The 18919-nt window shown below is 40.7% G+C and overlaps 1 protein-coding gene across 3 annotated transcripts in view; it reads left to right on the forward strand.

Annotated features, from left to right (window-relative positions):
- Nucleotides 1-18919, forward strand: part of PHLPP2 (PH domain and leucine rich repeat protein phosphatase 2) — a 76051-nt gene that overhangs the window by 22031 nt on the left and 35101 nt on the right. For all 3 annotated transcript variants that reach the window (XM_045076270.1, XM_045076272.1, XM_045076271.1), the window contains exon 4: nucleotides 14345-14535. In XM_045076270.1, the coding sequence (XP_044932205.1) occupies nucleotides 14345-14535 (191 nt within the window). The remainder of the gene's footprint in view (nucleotides 1-14344; nucleotides 14536-18919) is intronic.

The following is an 18919-nucleotide window of genomic DNA, read 5'->3' on the forward strand; positions in this document are numbered from 1 at the left end:
GCTCAGTTGGTTAAGTGTCCAAATCTTGGTTTTGGCTCAGGCCATGATCTCAGGGTTGTGAGATCCAGCCCTGCATGGGGCTCCAGGCTCAGTGTGGAGTCAGCTTGAGATTCTCTTCCTCTCCCTCTGCCCCTCCCCTGAGTCATGTACTCTTTCTCTAAAATAAATAAATAAAATCTTAGAAAAAGAGCAGCTTAGTAACTTAGGGGGCGCCTGGGTGGCTCATTTGGTAGACCATGTAGCTCACACTGGGTGTGGAGATTACTAAAATAAATAAATTAATTAAAAAAACAAACACTTGTGACTTAAAATGATAATAAGTATTTATTATATAGTTTGTGTGTGTCAAAAATCTGGGAGTAATTTATTTACTTATTAAAAGATTTTATTTTTGACAGAGAGATCACAAGTAGGCAGAAAGGCAGGCAGAGAGAGAGAAGGAAGCAGGCTCCTCGCTGTGCAGAGAGCCCGATGTGGGGCTCGATCCCAGGAGTCTGAGATCATGACCTGAGCTGAAGGCAGAGGCTTTAACCCACTGAGCCACCCAGGCGCCCCAATCTGGGAGTAATTTAGTTGGATGGTTCTGGTTTGGGTTGCATGAAATTGTAATCAGTCTTTTGGTTGAAGGTATAGTCATCCAATGGCTTGACTGGGGCTGAGAGAATTGCTTCTAGCATGACTCACTCAAACGGCTGCTGGTGGGTCTCAGTAGTTGGTACCCAGCTTTCATAGGATGTCTCAGTTTTTGACTTTATAGACCTCTTTCTAAGGCTGCCTGAGTGTCTTCCTGATTAGGCAACTAGCTTCTGTCAGTGATGAGACAGACATGCACACGTGTGCACGCGCATGCACACACACACACACACACACACGGAGGCCTCAGTATTTTTTATGATCGAGCTTCATAAGTCACCTACATTATTACCACTTTCTGTTTAGTCGAAGTGAGCCACCCTATACAGCCTATCCTCTAGAGAGGGAAATTAGGCCCCACCTTTTGGAGAGAGAACTCTCCAAAGAATTTGTGGACCTCTCTTAAAATGATCACAAAAAGTATGCTTCCCTCTCACCTTGTTCCTCCATCCACTCAGTTCCTGAATCCCGAGACAACCACTGATAGGAGAAGAAAAAAATATCTGAAATATTCTCTTAGAAGCAAATAGCTTAGTAATCAGCTTTAAATATTTTATATAGAGTATCTTTGGTGATTTAGCTTAGTTAGCATATAATGTTAATGAGGCCAGGGTCATAAAGGCCTAAGTTCAAACCAGTTATTGTTGCTGTGCTTGCTGGATCTAAAAGGTACCCCGTACCCCAAGCAGCCATTATGCAAATGTTCATTAGTAGTGTTGCTGGAAAGGGAGTTCTGGGGAAAAGTGAGTTAGTGGAATGACTGGCTCAGTGCAAATTCATGATAAAAGCTGTGGAAATAACATAATTGACTAAAGATGAGTAGGTAGCATGATCAGTCACAGAGATTAAGAAAGCACATTAATGAACTCTTTATTTGTATATGAGGAAAAGGAGTCTAGAAGGTATGATTTACTAGTGAAGTTGTAATTCTGGGACTCTGTGGCTCAGGTAGTATAAGTCCCAGCCTGAACATTTTCTTTCTTTCTTCCTTTTTTTCTTTTAAAGTTTTTTATTTATTTGACGCACAGAGAGAGATCACAAATAGGCAGAGAGACAGGCAGAGAGAGAGGGGGAGGCAGGCTCCCTGCTGAGCAGAGAGCCCGATGCGGGACTCGATCCCAGGACCCTGAGATCATGACCTGAGCCGAAGGCAGAGGCTTAACCCACTGAGCCATCCAGGCACCCCAAGACAGTTTTTTCCAAAGAGCATAAGCATAAAAAAATGAAGCCAGATACAGAAGAATCACATAGTATGTTTCCATTCATTTAAAGTTCAAAACCAGACAAAATTCAGCCATATTGTTTACAGATGTATGGCAGTATTACCATCTGTCCATCAAAATTTGTTCTTTCCTTCCATAATAATAGAGTTACAGTTGGCACATGACTGCCCAGCTACATGTCACTTCCCAGCCTTTTTTGCAGTTAGGTTTGCACACATGTGACTCAGTTTTCTTCCCTGGTATGGAGTGGAATTGTTGTGCTGCTTCTGTACCTGGTTCCTTTTTTGAAGATTTTGTTTATTTGTCAGAGAGAGAGAGCAAGAGCAGGCAGTATCCCACTCCCCTCCTGAGTGGGAGCCCGATGGTAGGTTTCAATCCCAGGATCCTGGGATCATGACTTGAGCCAAAGGCAGACACTTAACTGACTGAGCCACCCAGGTGTCCCTCTGTATCTGGTTAGTGCCCTTGTCTTCTTCCATGGGCTAGGATGGCATTCATCAAAGCAGTATTAGAAGTCATGTGTTGAAATGGCAGAGCTGTCATCAGCCTAAGTTTCTTGATAGTGTTGACCTCAGAAACCTGCCGTGTCTACCCTAAGGGGATTACATTTCTTTTGTGTTTGCGCCATTATATTCTTTTCGTTGCAGTAGTTTAACCTGCTATAACTGATCCAGGATGCATATATAAGTGGCAAAAATATGAAGAAAGCGAGGAAATGGTTCTAAAGTCAGGAGAGTGGCTGATCTCTAGGGTGGAGGGACAAGGATGTAATTGCTATAAATATGATTTTTTTTTTTAAGATTTTGTTTACTTGACAGAGAGAGACACAGTGAGAGAGGGAACACAGTGGGGGAGAGGGAGCGAGAGAAGCAGGCTCCCCCGCTGAGCAGGGAGCCCAATATGGGGCTTGATCTCGGGACGACGGGATCATGACCTGAGCCGAAGGCAGACGCTTAATGACTAAGCCATCCAGGCACCCTACAAATACAATTTTTGAGTTAGTACATATATATATATTTTTTTTTAATTTTTCAAAATATTCCTAAATTACACAGACAATACCGATATGTGCTTTCATCAGTAGACTTTGAGAATGCTCGTTTCTTTGTAACTTTGCCAACATCAGGTATTATTGTTAAAGTTAATCTTTGTCCCAGGGCACCTGGGTGGCTCAGTCAGTTAAGTGCCTGCCTTTAGCTTAGGTCATGATCCCAGGGTCCTGGGATCGGGTCCTTAGCCGGGAGCCAGCTTCTCCCTCTTCCTCTCCCTCTGCCTGCCACTCCCCTGCTTGTGCTCTCTCTCCCTGTCAAATAAATAAAATCTTTAAAAAAATAAAATAAAAATAAAATTTAAGGGCAAGTTACAGGCTGAGAAAACATGTTTTTTACAAATACAGTATGCAAAGGATGTATACTTAGAATACATGTACATATTCTTTGGTTCAATATGAAAATAAGACAAAAATTTACACAGAAATATCAATGGGTTATTCAAAGAAGAAGAAATCTAAAGATCCAATAAAAATCGAAGCAACATTCAACCATACTAGTAGTACTAAGGGAAACGAAAATGATAACAAAGACACCATCATTTTATTTATCACATTAGTAAAACTTACAAATGCTAATAATATTAAAAGGTGAAATTGTGGGTAAAGGGGTACTTTGATATACTGATGGGCTATACATTTGTTCTGCATTATTTTAAATGCAAATATTCTATGACCCATTAATTTCATGTTTACACATCTACTCTGAGGAAATACAGGGGCACAAAGGAAGCGATTTTACTGTAATGCTGTTGGCAATAGTCAAAACTGGAAATACTGTAAAGGTCTATCACTAGCAAAATGGTTATATAAATTATAATACATGATATTCAATACTGTGCAACTTAGAGAACTGCATATAGAAGACAGCTAAGGAAAGATCTCCAAAACATATGGTTGAGTGAAAAAGCATTAAGACCACAGCAAATAATACCACTTACGTACACAAAATATATTTCTACAAATACGTATTAGGTATGAATATAAGTTAGAAAATTCTGAACAGATATACACCAAGTTGATAGCAGTGAATGGACCTGGGAGGTGATTGTAAGACACTGAAATGCAATAAATAATGAGACTGTAGGGGCGCCTGGATGGCTCACTGGGTTAAAGCCTCTGCCTTCGGCTCAGGTCATGATCTCAGGGTCCTGGGATCGAGCCCTGCATTGGGCTCTCTGCTCGCAGTGAGCTTGCTTCCTCCTCTCTGCCTCTGCCTGCCTCTCTGCCTACTTGTGATCTCTGTCAAATAAATAAATAAATAATCTTTAAAAAAAAAGTTTTGATTTCACAAGTTTTTTAAAAAGATTTTTTATTTTTATTTATTTGACAGACAGAGATCACAGGCAGGCAAAGAGGCAGGCAGAGACAGAGAGGAGGAAGCAGGCTCCGTGCTGAACAGAGAGCCCAATGCGCGTCTCCATCCTAGGACCCTGGGATCATGACCGGAGCCGAAGGCAGAGGCTTTAACTTAACACTGAGCCACCCAGACACCCCTAAAACTACATTTTTTACAGAGGAAAAATATATGGACACAGTGATTACAAATGTGAAATATGCATATAAACTATGACTAAGATGTGCATAATCATAAACATAATTGTGTAAGGATGATAGAGAGTTTTTTGTTGTTGTTACTCTTTTTTTAAAGATTTGAGAGAGAGAGAGCACACATGCAAGTGGGGAGAGGGCAGAGGGAGAGAATCTCAAGCAGACCCCCTCCTGAGGGTGGAGCCGGACGTGGGTTCCATCTCAGGACCCATGAGCCCATGAACTGAGCTGAAAGCAAGAGTCGGAGACTTAACCAACTGAACAACCCAGGCATCCTGGAATGTTGTTGATTTTTTTTTTAAGATTTTTTATTTATTTACTTGAGAGAGAGAGAGCATGAGAGAGTAGTGGGAGAGGGAGAAGCAGACTCCCCGCTGAGCAGGGAGCATGATTTGGGACTCAGTCCCAGGACCCTGAGATCATGACCTGAGCGGAAGGCAGAGGCTTAACCCACTGAGCCACCAAAGTGTCCCTGTTTATTGTTTTTAATTGTACAGAAGTTTTTTTGTTTTTTTATTTGTTTGTTTGTGCAGAAGTTTTATTTAGTCAGATTTGGTGAGTCTTTTCCTTTAATGCATTTATATTCCTTAACCTAGGTCATAAAGGCATTCTGTATTTTCAGTACTCTAGATTTTTGAAGTATGCATAAGATAGGGATCTAGCTTTACTTTTTCTCTATAGGTAGATAGTGTTTTGTCCTAACAACATTTATGGAATACATCATCCTTTTCCTACTGATTTGAAGTATCATCTTTATTATTCTTAAGTTCTTATAAAGGCAGTGTTCTATTTTTGGACTCTGTTTTTGGACATGATAGAGCTGACCAATTTGTCTTGTGCTAATGCCAAAATTATTTTAAAATAATTTAAATTAAAAATTAATTTAAAAATTATTTTAAATAATATGCTTGTATAACACATTTTGATAGTTGGTAGGGAAGTACCATATCACTGTTCTTCTCTGAAAAATCAGGGACATCTCTGGAATCAGAGAAGCCTTTGTGAAGAAGTAGTATTTGAGTTGGTTCTCTAAAAATGCACAGCATTTCATTAAGCAGAAAGGAAAAGGAGGACTTGGGATGGTAGACACCTCAGTATATTTCCTGTGAATCACAGAGAATTCGATTCCAGATTGTTCTGGGTGTTGAGGGCAGTATCAGGAGTTTAGTCTTCATTTGGCAGATGATAGCAGGAAGGGAGAGGATCCAAGTGAGCCAGAGAAGGTGAATCTGGCCCCAGTGTGGAGAATAATTCAGATGTGAATTAATAGGGGTCTGGAGTGGAGAATGGGAAGGAATTGTTCAAACGAGAGACTTTTTGAAGGGATAATCGGTGAGAGTTGATGGCTGACTGAAAAGGGGAAGTGAGGAAGAGAACCTAAGAACTGAAGCTGACACTGAGGTTTTAAGCCGGGGTTACTTCAGAATGTCAGGGCTTGAGTTGTGAGAAGGAGCTGCTTCATAGGGATGGTGATGGCTTGGTTTTGGGAATGTTTCATTTTAAGTGGTGGTAAGATGTCTGACAGGTAGTTGACAATGTGAAACTAGAGCTTAGGACATACAGATCTGGGGGTAGGGTAGGTGGGGATGTTAAAACTGTGGAAATTGTCACGATACCCGGAAAGAATTCTTAAACGTGGGGAAAGGAGGCTTAACGCAGGCAGAATTTTCATTATAATAACTAGCTTTGGTTTTATACCCTTGCTGTGTGCCAAGTGCTTTCTCAAGTGCTGAGCACTCTGTATATCTTGTCTCATGTAACCCTTAAAACCTTCTAGGTAGATGTGATTATTCCTGAGAGACTGTCATATGTCCCAGTCAAATAGCAGAGCCAGGAAGCAGATACATCTGTCTGCTTTTTAATTTCATCTTTTTAACTTCTAAGATACTCCGCTGTTCAGTTGTTGGACAGAGAGTTTAGAGGAGGATGAGGGATCCATCAGTGAGAACACCCAGTCCAACTCCTTGGCCTTAATATCAGGAAGCTAAGGCCTGAAGATGTAAGATTTATTTGGGATCATGAAACCAGATGGTGGACTTACTTTAGCCACCACTGCTTTGCCAAGTTTTCTAGCTAAATACTTCAAATAGAAGTTTTTTGTGTGGTATGAGAGCCTGTTGCAAATTTGAAATTTGTTGTGAGGTTTCCTATTTTGATCTTTGAATGTAAGTAAATATTTCATTTTCACCTTCTTACATATCTGCCAATATTTTTTGGTTTAACTATTTTTTTTGGAGCTAACTTCGGATTTTCAGAGCAGTTGGAGGGCTAGTACAGAGAGCTCCTCCCGCTCACACTTCATGCCATCATTTGAACTGTTGTTCCGGTATAAATAGTACTTCCATTTTCTCCAGCTTCTCTTGAGACTTTGTCTTTAATTTTCAGCACTTTGATTATATAGTATCTGAGCTAGAATTTCGTTGGGTTTGTTTGGGGTTCACTGAACTTCTTGAATCCATAAGTTTCACTATAATCTTTCTCCCTCGAGGAGTTTTCCTGTATTTCTTCAAACCATTTTTCAGCATTGAGCTGTTTCTTCTCCCCCTTTCGCTCCATCCCTTAGTTCAGTTGTCAGAGATTTTGGCCTGCTGCTTGGGATCACATTCACATTTGTATACCTCAAGGGTGAGCCTGGAGTTCATAGACAACTTTAGGGGGGTCATTTTCCAGATCTCCTTCCTCTTTGCTATTTCCTGGGGTTTTACTTAACCTGCCCTGTTGGACACGTCCTGACACGTCCTGCAAGGGCATCCATACTGCAGGACTCCCAGTGGGACAGGGAGACCAGAAATTCAACAGGTTTCACCGTGGGCTTGCAGATCTTCCAACCAGAGAGGAAGTCACACCCCTCAGAGTTTTAGGTGCCTGTGTCCCCACTTTGGGGGGCTGGAACTTAAGAAAATGAAAAGAGGGAAAGGGATGAGGAATTTCTTCCACTCTCTCTGAGTGTGAGGAGACCCCTTTTCTCCTCCTTAAGATAGGACCTGAGGGCATTTCCTAGAGCTCTCTGTCCACACCAGCACCTGCCTCTGATCTTGGGCCTTCTCGAGTCCTGGGCTGGAAGATGTCACAGGAGGAAACAATGAGAAACTTGCCACTGCTTGGGTGGTCATTTAGATTGTGTTCTTCTTCCCTAATCTGCCTGCTGCTCTTTACTTTTCGGCTTCCTTGTATAGCTGCTCCGTGCATTCTGTCTAGGTCTTATAGGTGCATTTAGTGGGAAAGACAGGGTGGAGTGCGCCTTCTTCATCTTACTCAGAACCAGAACCTTAAGGTGTCTTTTGATTACTTCATTTTAATATAGTCCAATTGAACAGTCTAAATTTACCTTTATTATTTTCTAGAAACTCTGTTGTTTTGTTTTTCAGTTTATATTAACAGTCTGTATGATTCTTTTTGTCTATCATTGTGAGTTCAGGGCTTCTATGTATTTGTTTTGACTCATTACAGGCATTACTCTTTTTGTTGCTCGTTTTGTCCCATTTCAGCTAGTGGGAGCTCTTTACGTTGGCTTCTGTCCTTTCAGCATGACCCTAGGAGTTTATGATAGCATTCTGGATTTTCCATTAAGTTTTGGCACAACAAGATGTCCTAAGCTCATCTTTTCATTGTCTGACTCAGACCAGGAATAAACTCTTTTTCTAAGGACTCCTGGTTCATTTTAATGAAAAATGATATTTAGAGATTATATTATATATTATATTATATGAGAGGAACTCATTGCTACAGGGTTGCCCTTGATTGTTTTTTTAAGCAACTTTTTAAAATTATAAAAACATTACATTTTCTTTACAGAACATTTAGATGTATAAATATAAGGAAGTTAAAATTATCTGTAATTTTCCACATAGAACCTTGGCTTTTGAGATTGTAAAACTATTTTTTAATTCGGACTGTTACACATTCTGAGTACTTACTAGAACTTTCTCATTCTTGTTTTTTTGTTTTGTTTTGTTTTTTTGTTTTTTAAGTAGTCTCCACCCCCAGCATAGAACCCAGTGTGGCCTTGAACTCAAAACTCTGAGATTAAGGCTTGAGTTGAGATCAATAGTAGGACACTCAAACCAACTAATCCACCCAGGCACTCCTCATTTTTTTTTTCTTTTTTTATAATCACTTCAGATCAGAGACTGAATGTCTAGCAAACACTCCAAAATTAATAAAACAGCATGTTATTTCATATGTAAATGACTTATCCAAAACATAACGAGAGTGGTGGTAGATAGATTTATCTGTAATAAAATATAAAGAAATAAAGCCAAGTAAGAACAGACTCAGAATTATATATCAATTGATATAACATCTTTTTTATGTAAACTTTTAAAAAGACTATTAGCCAATTTGAAAACATGATAACGATCATGAAGTCCCATTTTTACATAATTTAGCCAACTTTGTAGTAGGTGATACTGTTAACCAGGGTGGGGGATATAGAAGCCATTGGCATGTTTGGGGAGAATAGTGAGATTTTTTTTAAAAAATAGCAGTTTTATTGAGGTATAATTCATATCTCATAACATTCATGCTCTAAAAGTGTACAATTCAGTGCCTTCTAGTATATTCGGAGAAGTATCCAGCCATAACCACAGTCTAATTTTAGAATGTGTTCATCACTGTAAAACAGGACCCTGTATCTATTAGCATCATTCTCCATTCCCCACTCCCACAGCACCTAGCAACCACAGATCTCCGTTCTCTCCTTATGGACTTTCCTGTTATGAACAGCTCCTGTAAGTGGAATCATACATTCTTGGCCTTCTGTGGCTGGCTTCCTATACTCAGCCTAGTGTTTTCAGAGCTCATCCATGTTGTTGTAGGTATCCGTACTTCATTTCTTTTTATGGCCGAACAGTGTTCCATTGTGTAGACAGACAGTGCCACCTTTGGTTTATGCATTGCTCAGCTGCTGGGTGTTTTGGTTGTTTCTACCTTTTGGCTCTTACGGATGATGCTACTCTGAACAAGCATGTGTGTATGAGTTCTTGTGTGGACATGTGTTTTCAGTTCTCTTGGATATAGATGTAAGAGCGGAACTGCTGGAACGTGTGGTGGGTCTCTGTTTAAACTTTTGAGGAACTATCAGACTGCTTTCCACATTGACTGCACCATTTCGTGATCGTGGCGCTGGTTTACATCTTTGCCAGTGCTTTCTAGTGTTTGTCTTTTCCGATTATAGTCATCCTAGTGGATGTGAACCGCTATCTCATTGTGGTTTTGATTTGCATCTCTCTGGTCACGATGAGATGGAGCATCTTTTCATGTGCTTGCTGGCTTTTATATATCTTCTGTGAAGTAATATCTATTCAGATTCTTTGCCCATTTTTTAATTGTGCTATTTGTCTTTATTGCTGAATTGTAGCAGTTCTTTATTCTGGATACAAGTCTCTAAATATGTTCATGATTTGCAACTATTCTCTCCTAGCTGGTGAGTCATCTTTTTACTTTCTTGATGGTGTCTGTTGAAGCATGACAGTTTTTTACTTTTGATGAAGACCATTTTTCTATATTTTCTTTTTTGTCACTTTATTTTTTAAAGGTTTTTATTTATTTGAGAGATTGAGAGTGTGAGAGAGAGAACAGGAGCACGAGATTGGGCTGTGGGCCGAGGGAGAAGCAGACTCCCCATTGCGCAGGGAGCCCCACTCCGGACTGGATCCCAAGGCTCGGGGTCATGACTTGAGCCAAAGGCAGATGCTTCAACGACTGGCATCCCATGTCACTTTTACTTTTTGTGTTGATGCCTAAGAAACCTTTGCCTGACTTAAGACCACAAGATCTATTCCACTGTTTTCTTCTAGGAGTTTTATAGTTTTAGGTCTTACATTTAGGCCTGTAATCCATTTTGAATTAATTTTTGTATATGATATGAGGTAAGGGATCTGACTTTATTCTTTTGCCTGTGGCTTTCTAATTGTTCAGCACCATTTGTTGACAAGACTCTTCTTTCCCCATGGGGTTATCTTGACACCCTGCTCAGAAATCAAATGTCCATAAATGTAGAGGTTTATTTATGAACTCTGTTCCATTGCTTTATGTCTGTTCTTACGTCAGTACTGTGCTTTTTTTTTTTTAAAGTAATATCTACACCCAGTGTGGTGCTCGAACACATGACTCCAAGATCAAGAATCAGATACTATACCAACTGAGCCAGCCAGGTGCCCTAAGTACTATACTGTATATGCCAACTCCATATTCCATACTCCACAGTTGAGTCTTGAAATTAGGGAATGTGAGTTCTCTAATTTTGTTTTAAAATTTGTTTTAAAATTGTTTTGTCTATTCTGAGTCTACCGTACTTCTCTATGTGAATTTTAGAATTAATGTGTCAGTTTCTGCCATGAAGGCAGCTGGAATTTTGGTAGAGATTACATGGCTGTTGATCAGTTTCAGGAGTTTTTTTCATCTTAACAATATTATATCTTCTAATCCATGAACACTGAATGTTGTCCATTTACTTAGGTCTGCAACTTCTTCTTCTTTTTTTTTTTTAAAGATTTTATTTATTTATCTGACAGAGGGATCACAAGTAGGCAGAGAAGCAGGTGGAGGGGGGGGGGAAGCAGGCTCCCTGCTGAGCAGAGAGCCCGATGTTGGGCTCTATCCCAGGACCCTGAGATCATGACCTGAGCCAAAGGCAGAGGCTCAACCCACCGAGCCCCCCAGGTGCCCCAGGTCTGCAACTTCTTTCAACTATGTTTTGTAGTTTTCACTATACTATTTTCATTTTACTCTTTTTGATGTTATCTTAGATGTAGTAAGTTTCCTAATTTTATTTTGAATTATTTATTCCTTATGCATGGAAATACAGTTGATTTTTTAAAAGTTTTTGTATCTGGGGTGCCTGGGTGGTTCAGTTGGTTAAGCGTCTGACTCTTGATTTCTGCTCAGGTCATGAGCTCAGTGTCCCGGGATGAATCTCTGCACTGGGTTTTCTGCTCAGCAGGGAGTCTGCTTGAGGACTTTACTCCCTCTGCCCTTTACCTCCCCCTCTTGTGTGTTTTCTTTCTCTCTTGCTCTCAAATAAGAGTAAATCTTTTTTTTTTTTTTTAAGGAACTTATTTTTTTGTGGGGCGCCTGGGTGGCTCAGTGGGTTAAGCCTCTGCCTTCAGCTCAGGTCATGGTCTCAGGGTCCTGGGATCGAGGCCCAAGTCCGGCTCTCTGCCCAGTGGGGAACCTACTTCCTTTCCCTCTCTCTCTGCCTACCTCTCTGCCTACTTGTGATCTCTGTCTGTCAAATAAATAAATAAAATCTTAAAAAAAAAAAAGATTTTATTTATTTGAAAGAGAGACAGAGATGGAGCATGAGGGGGAAGGCAGAGGGAGAGGAAGAAGAGGACTCCCTGCTGAGCAGAGAGCCTGATGCAGGCCTTGATCCCAGAAGCTTGGGATCATGACCTGAGCTGAAGGCAGACACTTAACTGACTGAGTCACCCAAGCGCGCCCCAAAATAAATAAATCCTAAATATATATATATATAAAAAAATTGGGGGGCACCTGGGTGGCTCAATGCGTTAAAGCCTCTGCCTTCAGCTCAGGTCATGATCCCAGGGTCCTGGGATCGAGCCCCACATGGGGCTCTCTGCTCAGCGGGGAGCCTGTTTCCCTGGCTCTCTCTCTGCCTGCCTCTCTGCCTACTTGTGATCTGTCAAATAAATAAATAAAATCTTAAAAAAAAAATTTGTATCCTGTAGCTTTGCTGAACTCACATATTGGTTCTAATTATCTTTTTTGTGGCTCACTTAGGGTTTTTTATATACAAGATCTTGTAGTTTGCAAATAAAGATAATTTTCTTTCTAGTCTGATACTGGAAATTGAGGTGGTTGGGGACATCTTTTGGATCCATCTAGCAGACAATTAGATATGCGATTAGAACCAAGGGAAGATTGGGGCAGGAGATAGGATTCTGAGGGCCATGATCATCATATGAATAGGGCAGTTTGGATGCTGGAAGCCAGACTGAAGAAAATTGAGTAAATGGGAGGTGAGGTAGCAGAGATAGCTCATATAGAGGCACAAATGAAAACAAAAGAGTCTTGAAGGGTAAACTTACAATTTTTCAAAATACAGTTTGTGGACCAACTGCACTTAAACTACCTGGAATAGTTGTTAAAAATAGATTTCCCAGGGTGCCTGGGTCGCTCCGTGGGTTAAAGCATCTGCCTTTGGCTCAGATCGTGATCCCAGGGTCCTGGGATCGAGCCCCATGTTGGGCTCCCTGCTCAGTGGGGAGCCTGCTTTTCCTTCTCCCTCTGCCTGCCTCTCTGCCTACTTGTGCTCTATCTCTCTGTCAAATAAATAAATAAATAAAATCTTAAAAAAAAAAAAAAACATTTCCCCGGGGGGCGCCTGGGTGGCTCAGTGGGTTAAGCCTCTGCCTGCTCAGGTCATGATCTCAGGGTCCTGGGATCGAGCCCCGCTTCGGGCTCTCTGCTCAGGGGAAGCTCAGCCTGCTTCCCCTTCTCTCTCTCCCTGCCTCTCTGTCTACTTGTGATCTCTGTCTGTCAAATAAATAAATACAATCTTTGTAAAATAAATGCATTTCCCTGTGTTCCATCCCAAGCCCTGTGGATTAGACTCTCCGTGGGTGGGTGTCAGTGTCCCACATTTTAAACTGGACTTACACAGTAAGTCTTAGACACTCCCAAATCGGAGAGTCACTGAACTAAAGAAATTCCACAGTTGAGACCAAGAGGGCTCGGGAGAAAATGGGAATGCTCTTGTAGCTTTAACAGGAACAGTAAGGAGGGTGGAGCTGAAGAGTGAGAAGAGAGAAGAACCAAACTCCCCGAGAAAGGTGGGGTTTGGAATATAGATCCAAGAATTGGCCTCAAATAGAAGGAGAGATGGGTCTCCCCCAGAGCTAGTGTCAAATAGAAAGTTTTAAAGCTTTGAAGTGATTTAACCCATTTCCTCAGATCATCTGTGGGAAACATATAGTTAAAAGGGTGACAGGATGGCCAGGTTCCATAATCAATCCTGTGACAATATCAAGTATAATGCAGTCTTCTCTCCTCCCAGCTGATTGCTCTTTGCAGCACCTCATACTAGTGGTGCTCCTGGTGTTAGCCGTGTTTTAATAAAGAATCTGTCTTCTGTCATAATGTGCTGTTTTATTCACGGTGTCTCAGCCTTAGGAAGACTTCTAATGGGGAGGGGGTACAAAAAGAAAGAAACTCTTGTATGCACGTATGAGCTTCTGCCACCAAGATTGGGATAGTTGATTGAAGTATTGGCCATAAGCGCTTCCTCACAAGGAACTGGAGAATGAAGTAATGTGTACAGAACTAGTGTGCTCCCATACTTATTAATTTCTTCCGTCTAGAATGGACTCATTGTAAAAGTGGCTATCGTTTATTCAGTACTCCTTTTTGTTACCCAAAAGTATGCTCAGGACTTTAAATTAATTATGCTAATTTTTGAAAAAGAAAACCCTAAAGATAAGTAGTATTACGATCCAGACTGTATAAATGAGGAAAGTCAACCTCAGTGATTATATTAAGTAGTTCAAAGAAGCAAAGTGGCAGAACCAGGATTCAAACTCAGGTTTGCATGCCAGGCCCTAAAGTCTGTGATCTGAATGACTTGCCAGATTGCCTTTCTCTGTGTACAGGGAGATAGGACTGTGTTGGAAGAAGAATTAACAATTGCACCCAAAATAAAATCTTCCTCCCCGGCCCAACATCCACAGTACCCCCATTGTAAAACTGAAGTGATAGATAACATTTTAAAACTAAGATCATAGCTTATGATACATGTATTGCTTGGTAACTTAAATCTGTAAACGAGGTTGTTGAATATTGGCACATAATACTTTCTTCTTCCTTGTAAGAGTCTCATATACTTGAATGGTGACTTCTGAATGCTGACTCCTGTTCTGTTTTCTTTTAGAAAAACCATGCCAGATGGATCATCTGGATCGAATCCTTCTGTCTGGCATCTATAATGTACGCAAGGGAAAGACCCAGCTGCATAAGTGGGCTGAACGCCTAGTTGTTCTCTGTGGGACGTGCCTCATCGTTTCCTCGGTGAAGGATTGTCAGACTGGGAAGATGCACATTTTGCCTCTGGTTGGGGGAAAGGTGAGACTCATAAAAATGATTTTTCTTCATTTGTTTGATCTTAATTAAAATCACATTTAATTTTTGGCGTTTTCCCCACATCTTTTTAAAGAAGCCAATATGAGCATTATTAAAGATTGCATTACAAAGTTTGCTTTTTAGAGTTCTTAGTTTTAACCAGAAGAAACCGACTTAGGCTAAATTTTTTTTTTTAAGATTCATTTATTTGAGAGAGAGAGTGTGCAAGCAGGAGGAGGGGCAGAGGGGTAGGGAGAAGAGCAGCAGACTCCCTGCTGAGCTTGGAACCCAGCATTGGGCTTGATTTCATGATCTCATGATTTTACAGTCTCATGACCCATGAGATAACGACCTGAGCTGAAACCAAGTCAGACGCTTAACTGACTGAACCACCCAGGCACCCCAACTTTACTCAGGCTAATTTAAGCATAAAGCAGGTTTATTTATATCACCAGTTCTCTGGGAGGTCCAAAGCCTGTTCATACCCCAAATTCTGCTGCAGAACCCATCTGTTGATGATGCGTCTGCCTCCCCTGCTGGCCCCCATAACACCCGAGTAGACCAACAATGCTGCCTCTTGCAACCTCCAGCCACATCCATCCCCAAAACAGATTCTTTCCAGCTTCTCCTTTTTCCCCGTTTGACTTAAATTCAGAGTCGTGGGCGGTCACAAGCCCCTCTCCAGCAGCAAGGGGAGTGGAGCCATACCATTTCTGGTCTGTGCTGGAGAATTCCCCGTCCTAGGCAGGAGTTCATTTGCAAGTCTTTAAAACAGACTGACAGATGACTAGAAACAGGTATATGTTAATATTTATATAAAGCTGTACATCATTTTGTTTCTTTATTTTCCATCTTGAGTATCATAAAACAGTCTGAATTTTAGAGAACTTCCAGATGAAATAACTTAGTGCATTCATGCTTTGAGATGTCCAGTCTGGCCCAGATGCATAGCAATATCAGTAAAATAGATATATACAAAAGGTAAATATATAAAAAGACATAGCTGTGCTATGGAATGTAGAATAGATGCTGTGAGAGGGTCTGAATCTGAGGGCCTGCTGGGTTCTGGGCCTGAAAGGTTGTGGCAGCCCAGGAGTTCAGCTCCTATAAGTATTTGGGTTTAAAAGTCCTCTGCTCATAAGAAGAACCTGGCCCAGGCTTCTTCCTTGAAGCAGGAGACGAATGGTACTCTGCTCCTGAAGGAAAGCTGGAAAGAAAAAACAAACAAACAAAAAAACATCCCAAAACAGCTGTTAACCACTGATTGGAACCAAGTCTTCTTCTCGCTGTGGTCCTAGAAAAGTGGAAGGAACTAGTTATGTGCCCTGTGACCAGGAAGTGAACACGTCTCCACTGAATGAATGTGCGTGCTCCATTCTTAACCGGGGACAGCAGCCCAGCACTTACTGATGTGAGACCTGGTTCTGGTCTTGGGGGCTGAAGGACAGAATGAAGAAAACAGGTTAAAAGAAAATGACAGCCCTTTCCACCCCCCAACCCCACCAAAAATAAAAGAGAAAAGAATACAGCAAAGGAAAGGACATTCAAAGGGAAGTTGTAAGAAATAAAAAATAATGATAAATGCAGACATTGACAAAATATGATGGTAAAGTTAATATTGATTTTAAAAAGTTGAAATTTTTAAAATATTTTAAATATGAATATAAACTCTTAAAGCTCAAACTGCCCTGAATGATATTTAAGATATAGTGGTATGTCTGTTAAGTAACATGTGATTCAGCCATGGAATAAGAGAATAGAAATACCAAATAATGTTTAAGTTTATTAGGAAAAACCTTAAGTATGAGTGTAAAAATTTTAAGGAAAGCCACTAAAAGTAGAGAGGGGAAAGAAAACATAAAACATTCTGTAGTGCTAAAAGATCTTAGGAAAGGAGGAGAGAAATGAACGAAATGATTGGTATGGTAAATTATCACAAATTATATTGACAGAAACATATAGAAATATATCAGTAATCATAATTGTGATACAAGTTGTCATTTAAAATCCCAGTACTTGGGACGCCTGGGTGGCTCAGGGGTTAGGCCACTGCCTTCAGCTCGGGTCGTGATCCCGGAGTCCTGGGATCGCGTCCTGCATTGGGCTCCTTGCTCATTGGGGAGCCTGATTCTCTGTCTGCCTCTGCCTCCCACTCAGCCTGCTTGTGTGTACTCTCTCTCTCTCTCTCTCTGACAAATAAATAAATAAATAAAATCTTTTTAAATAAATAAATAAATAAAATAGAATCCCAGTATTTGCTGTTTATTTTATAAGATTTCATTTATTTATTTATTTATTAGAAAGAGCATGAGCCGGGGAGGGGCAGAGAGAGAGGGACAAGCGGCTCCCAGCGAGCAGGGAGCTCAACGTGGGGCCCAATCCCAGGACCCCGGGATCATGACCTGAGCTGAGAGCAGACACTTAACCTACTAAACCATTCAGATACCCCCAGTACTTGCTGTTTGTAAGAGACCCTACACTTAGAAAGTTGAATGTGGATGGTGGGAAAAGCATGCTAGTCAAATAGCTACCAAAAGAGAATTGGTGTGGTCATATTAACAACATACAAAACATTTTTATGAAAGCTTATCTGCAACAAAGGACTTCTCTCCAGAATTTATAAAGAAATTATTACAACACAGCGACAGAAAGGCAGATAACCTAGTAAAAACTGGGCAGAAGGGTTGAGCAGCTCTTTTACCAATGAAGATCTACAGATGGCAAATCAGTACATAGGATGATTCTCACCATCATGAGTCATTAGGGAAATGCAAATCACTATCACAGATTCTGCAAACCACTAGGATGACTAAAATCAAAAGACTGATGAGTACCAAATTTAGCAAAGATGAGGAGCAACTGGAATGCTCTCACATCATCGGTGGGAGTACAGTCACTTTGGAAAACAGTTTTCTTATTTCTTATAAACTGAAACATATGCATATCGGATGACCCAGCATTTCTCCTAGGTATTGGGAAATGAACATCTGTTTTTACAAAGACTTTATATGAATGTTCATAGCAGCTGTATTTATAATTGTCGAAAACTAGAAACAACCCAAAATTCATTGACTACTGGTGAATTAATAAACAAATGTGGTACATTCCACACAGTGGACTACTACTGAACAGTAAAAAGGAATGAACTGCTGATATATACCAAAATGAGGATGAATCTCAAAAACATTATTTTCTTTCTTTCTTTTTTTAAGATTTATTTATATATTTTAGAAAGAGACAGCAAGCAGGTGCTCAAGCCAGCAAGCGTGGAGGTAGGGGGAGGGCAGAGGGAGAGGCAGAAAGAGAATTTCAGATTTACAAACCTTTCTCGGTATTTGGCATCATGTGAGTATATTTTTCTGTGTCAGATACCCCATAGTAAAATATTTAAAATTTATTCTAAAACATGAGCGGGGCACCTGGGTGGCTCAGTGGGTTAAAGCCTCTGCCTTTGGCTCAGGTCATGATCTCAGGGTCCTGGGATCAAGCCCCGCATCAGGCTCTCTGCTCAGTGGGGAGCCTGCTTCCTCCTCTCTCTCTTTGCCTACTTGTGATCTCTGTCTGTCAAATAAATAAAATCTTTAAAAATAATAAAATAAAAAAATAAAACATGGGCGCCTGGGTGGCTCAGTCAGTTAAGCATCTGCCTTCAGCTCAGGTCATGATCTCAGGGTCCTGAGATTGAGTCCCACATCCAGCTCTCTGCTCAGCGGGGAGTCTGCTTCTCCCTCTCCCTCTGCTGCTCCCCCTCCTTATGTGTGTTCTCTCGCCTTCTCTTTGTTAAATAAATAAAATCTTTTTTAAAAGATTATTCTAAAACAATCATTAATATCTGTTTTTCATTTCAGTAAGATCCTTTATTTTGATGTATTCATTAGCATGATTTATTACTAGTAAAAAAATGATCCTGTTGTGAGATCACAGTTGAGTGTTATAAATATTATTTAATTTTATTGATTTTTTTTTAAAAAGATTTTATTTATTTGAGGGTTGCCTAGGTAGCTCAGTTGTTAAGCATCTGCCTTTGGCTCAGGTCATGATCCAGGGGTCCTCAGATTGAACCCCGCATTGGGCTCCCTGCTCTGCGGGAAGCCTGCTTCTCCCTCTCCTACTCCCTCTGTTTGTGTTCCCTTTCTCACTGTATTTATCTCTGTCAAAGAAATAATTAAATTTTTTTAAAAAAAGATTTTATTTATTTGAGAGGAGGAGCATGCACACACATGAGCCGAAGAAGAGGGAGAATGAGAGGGACAAGCAGACTCCCCACTGAATGCAAAGCCCAGTATAGGGCCCCATCACAGGACCCTGGGATCATGACCTAAGCTGAAGGCAGATGCTTGACTGATAGAGCCACCTAGGTGCCCCTTATTGGGATCTTTGTAATATG

The sequence above is a fragment of the Mustela putorius genome, unplaced genomic scaffold, assembly GCF_011764305.1.
Source record: "Mustela putorius furo isolate JIRA1106 unplaced genomic scaffold, ASM1176430v1.1 tig00000174_pilon_pilon_pilon, whole genome shotgun sequence".
Lineage (NCBI taxonomy): Eukaryota > Metazoa > Chordata > Mammalia > Carnivora > Mustelidae > Mustela > Mustela putorius.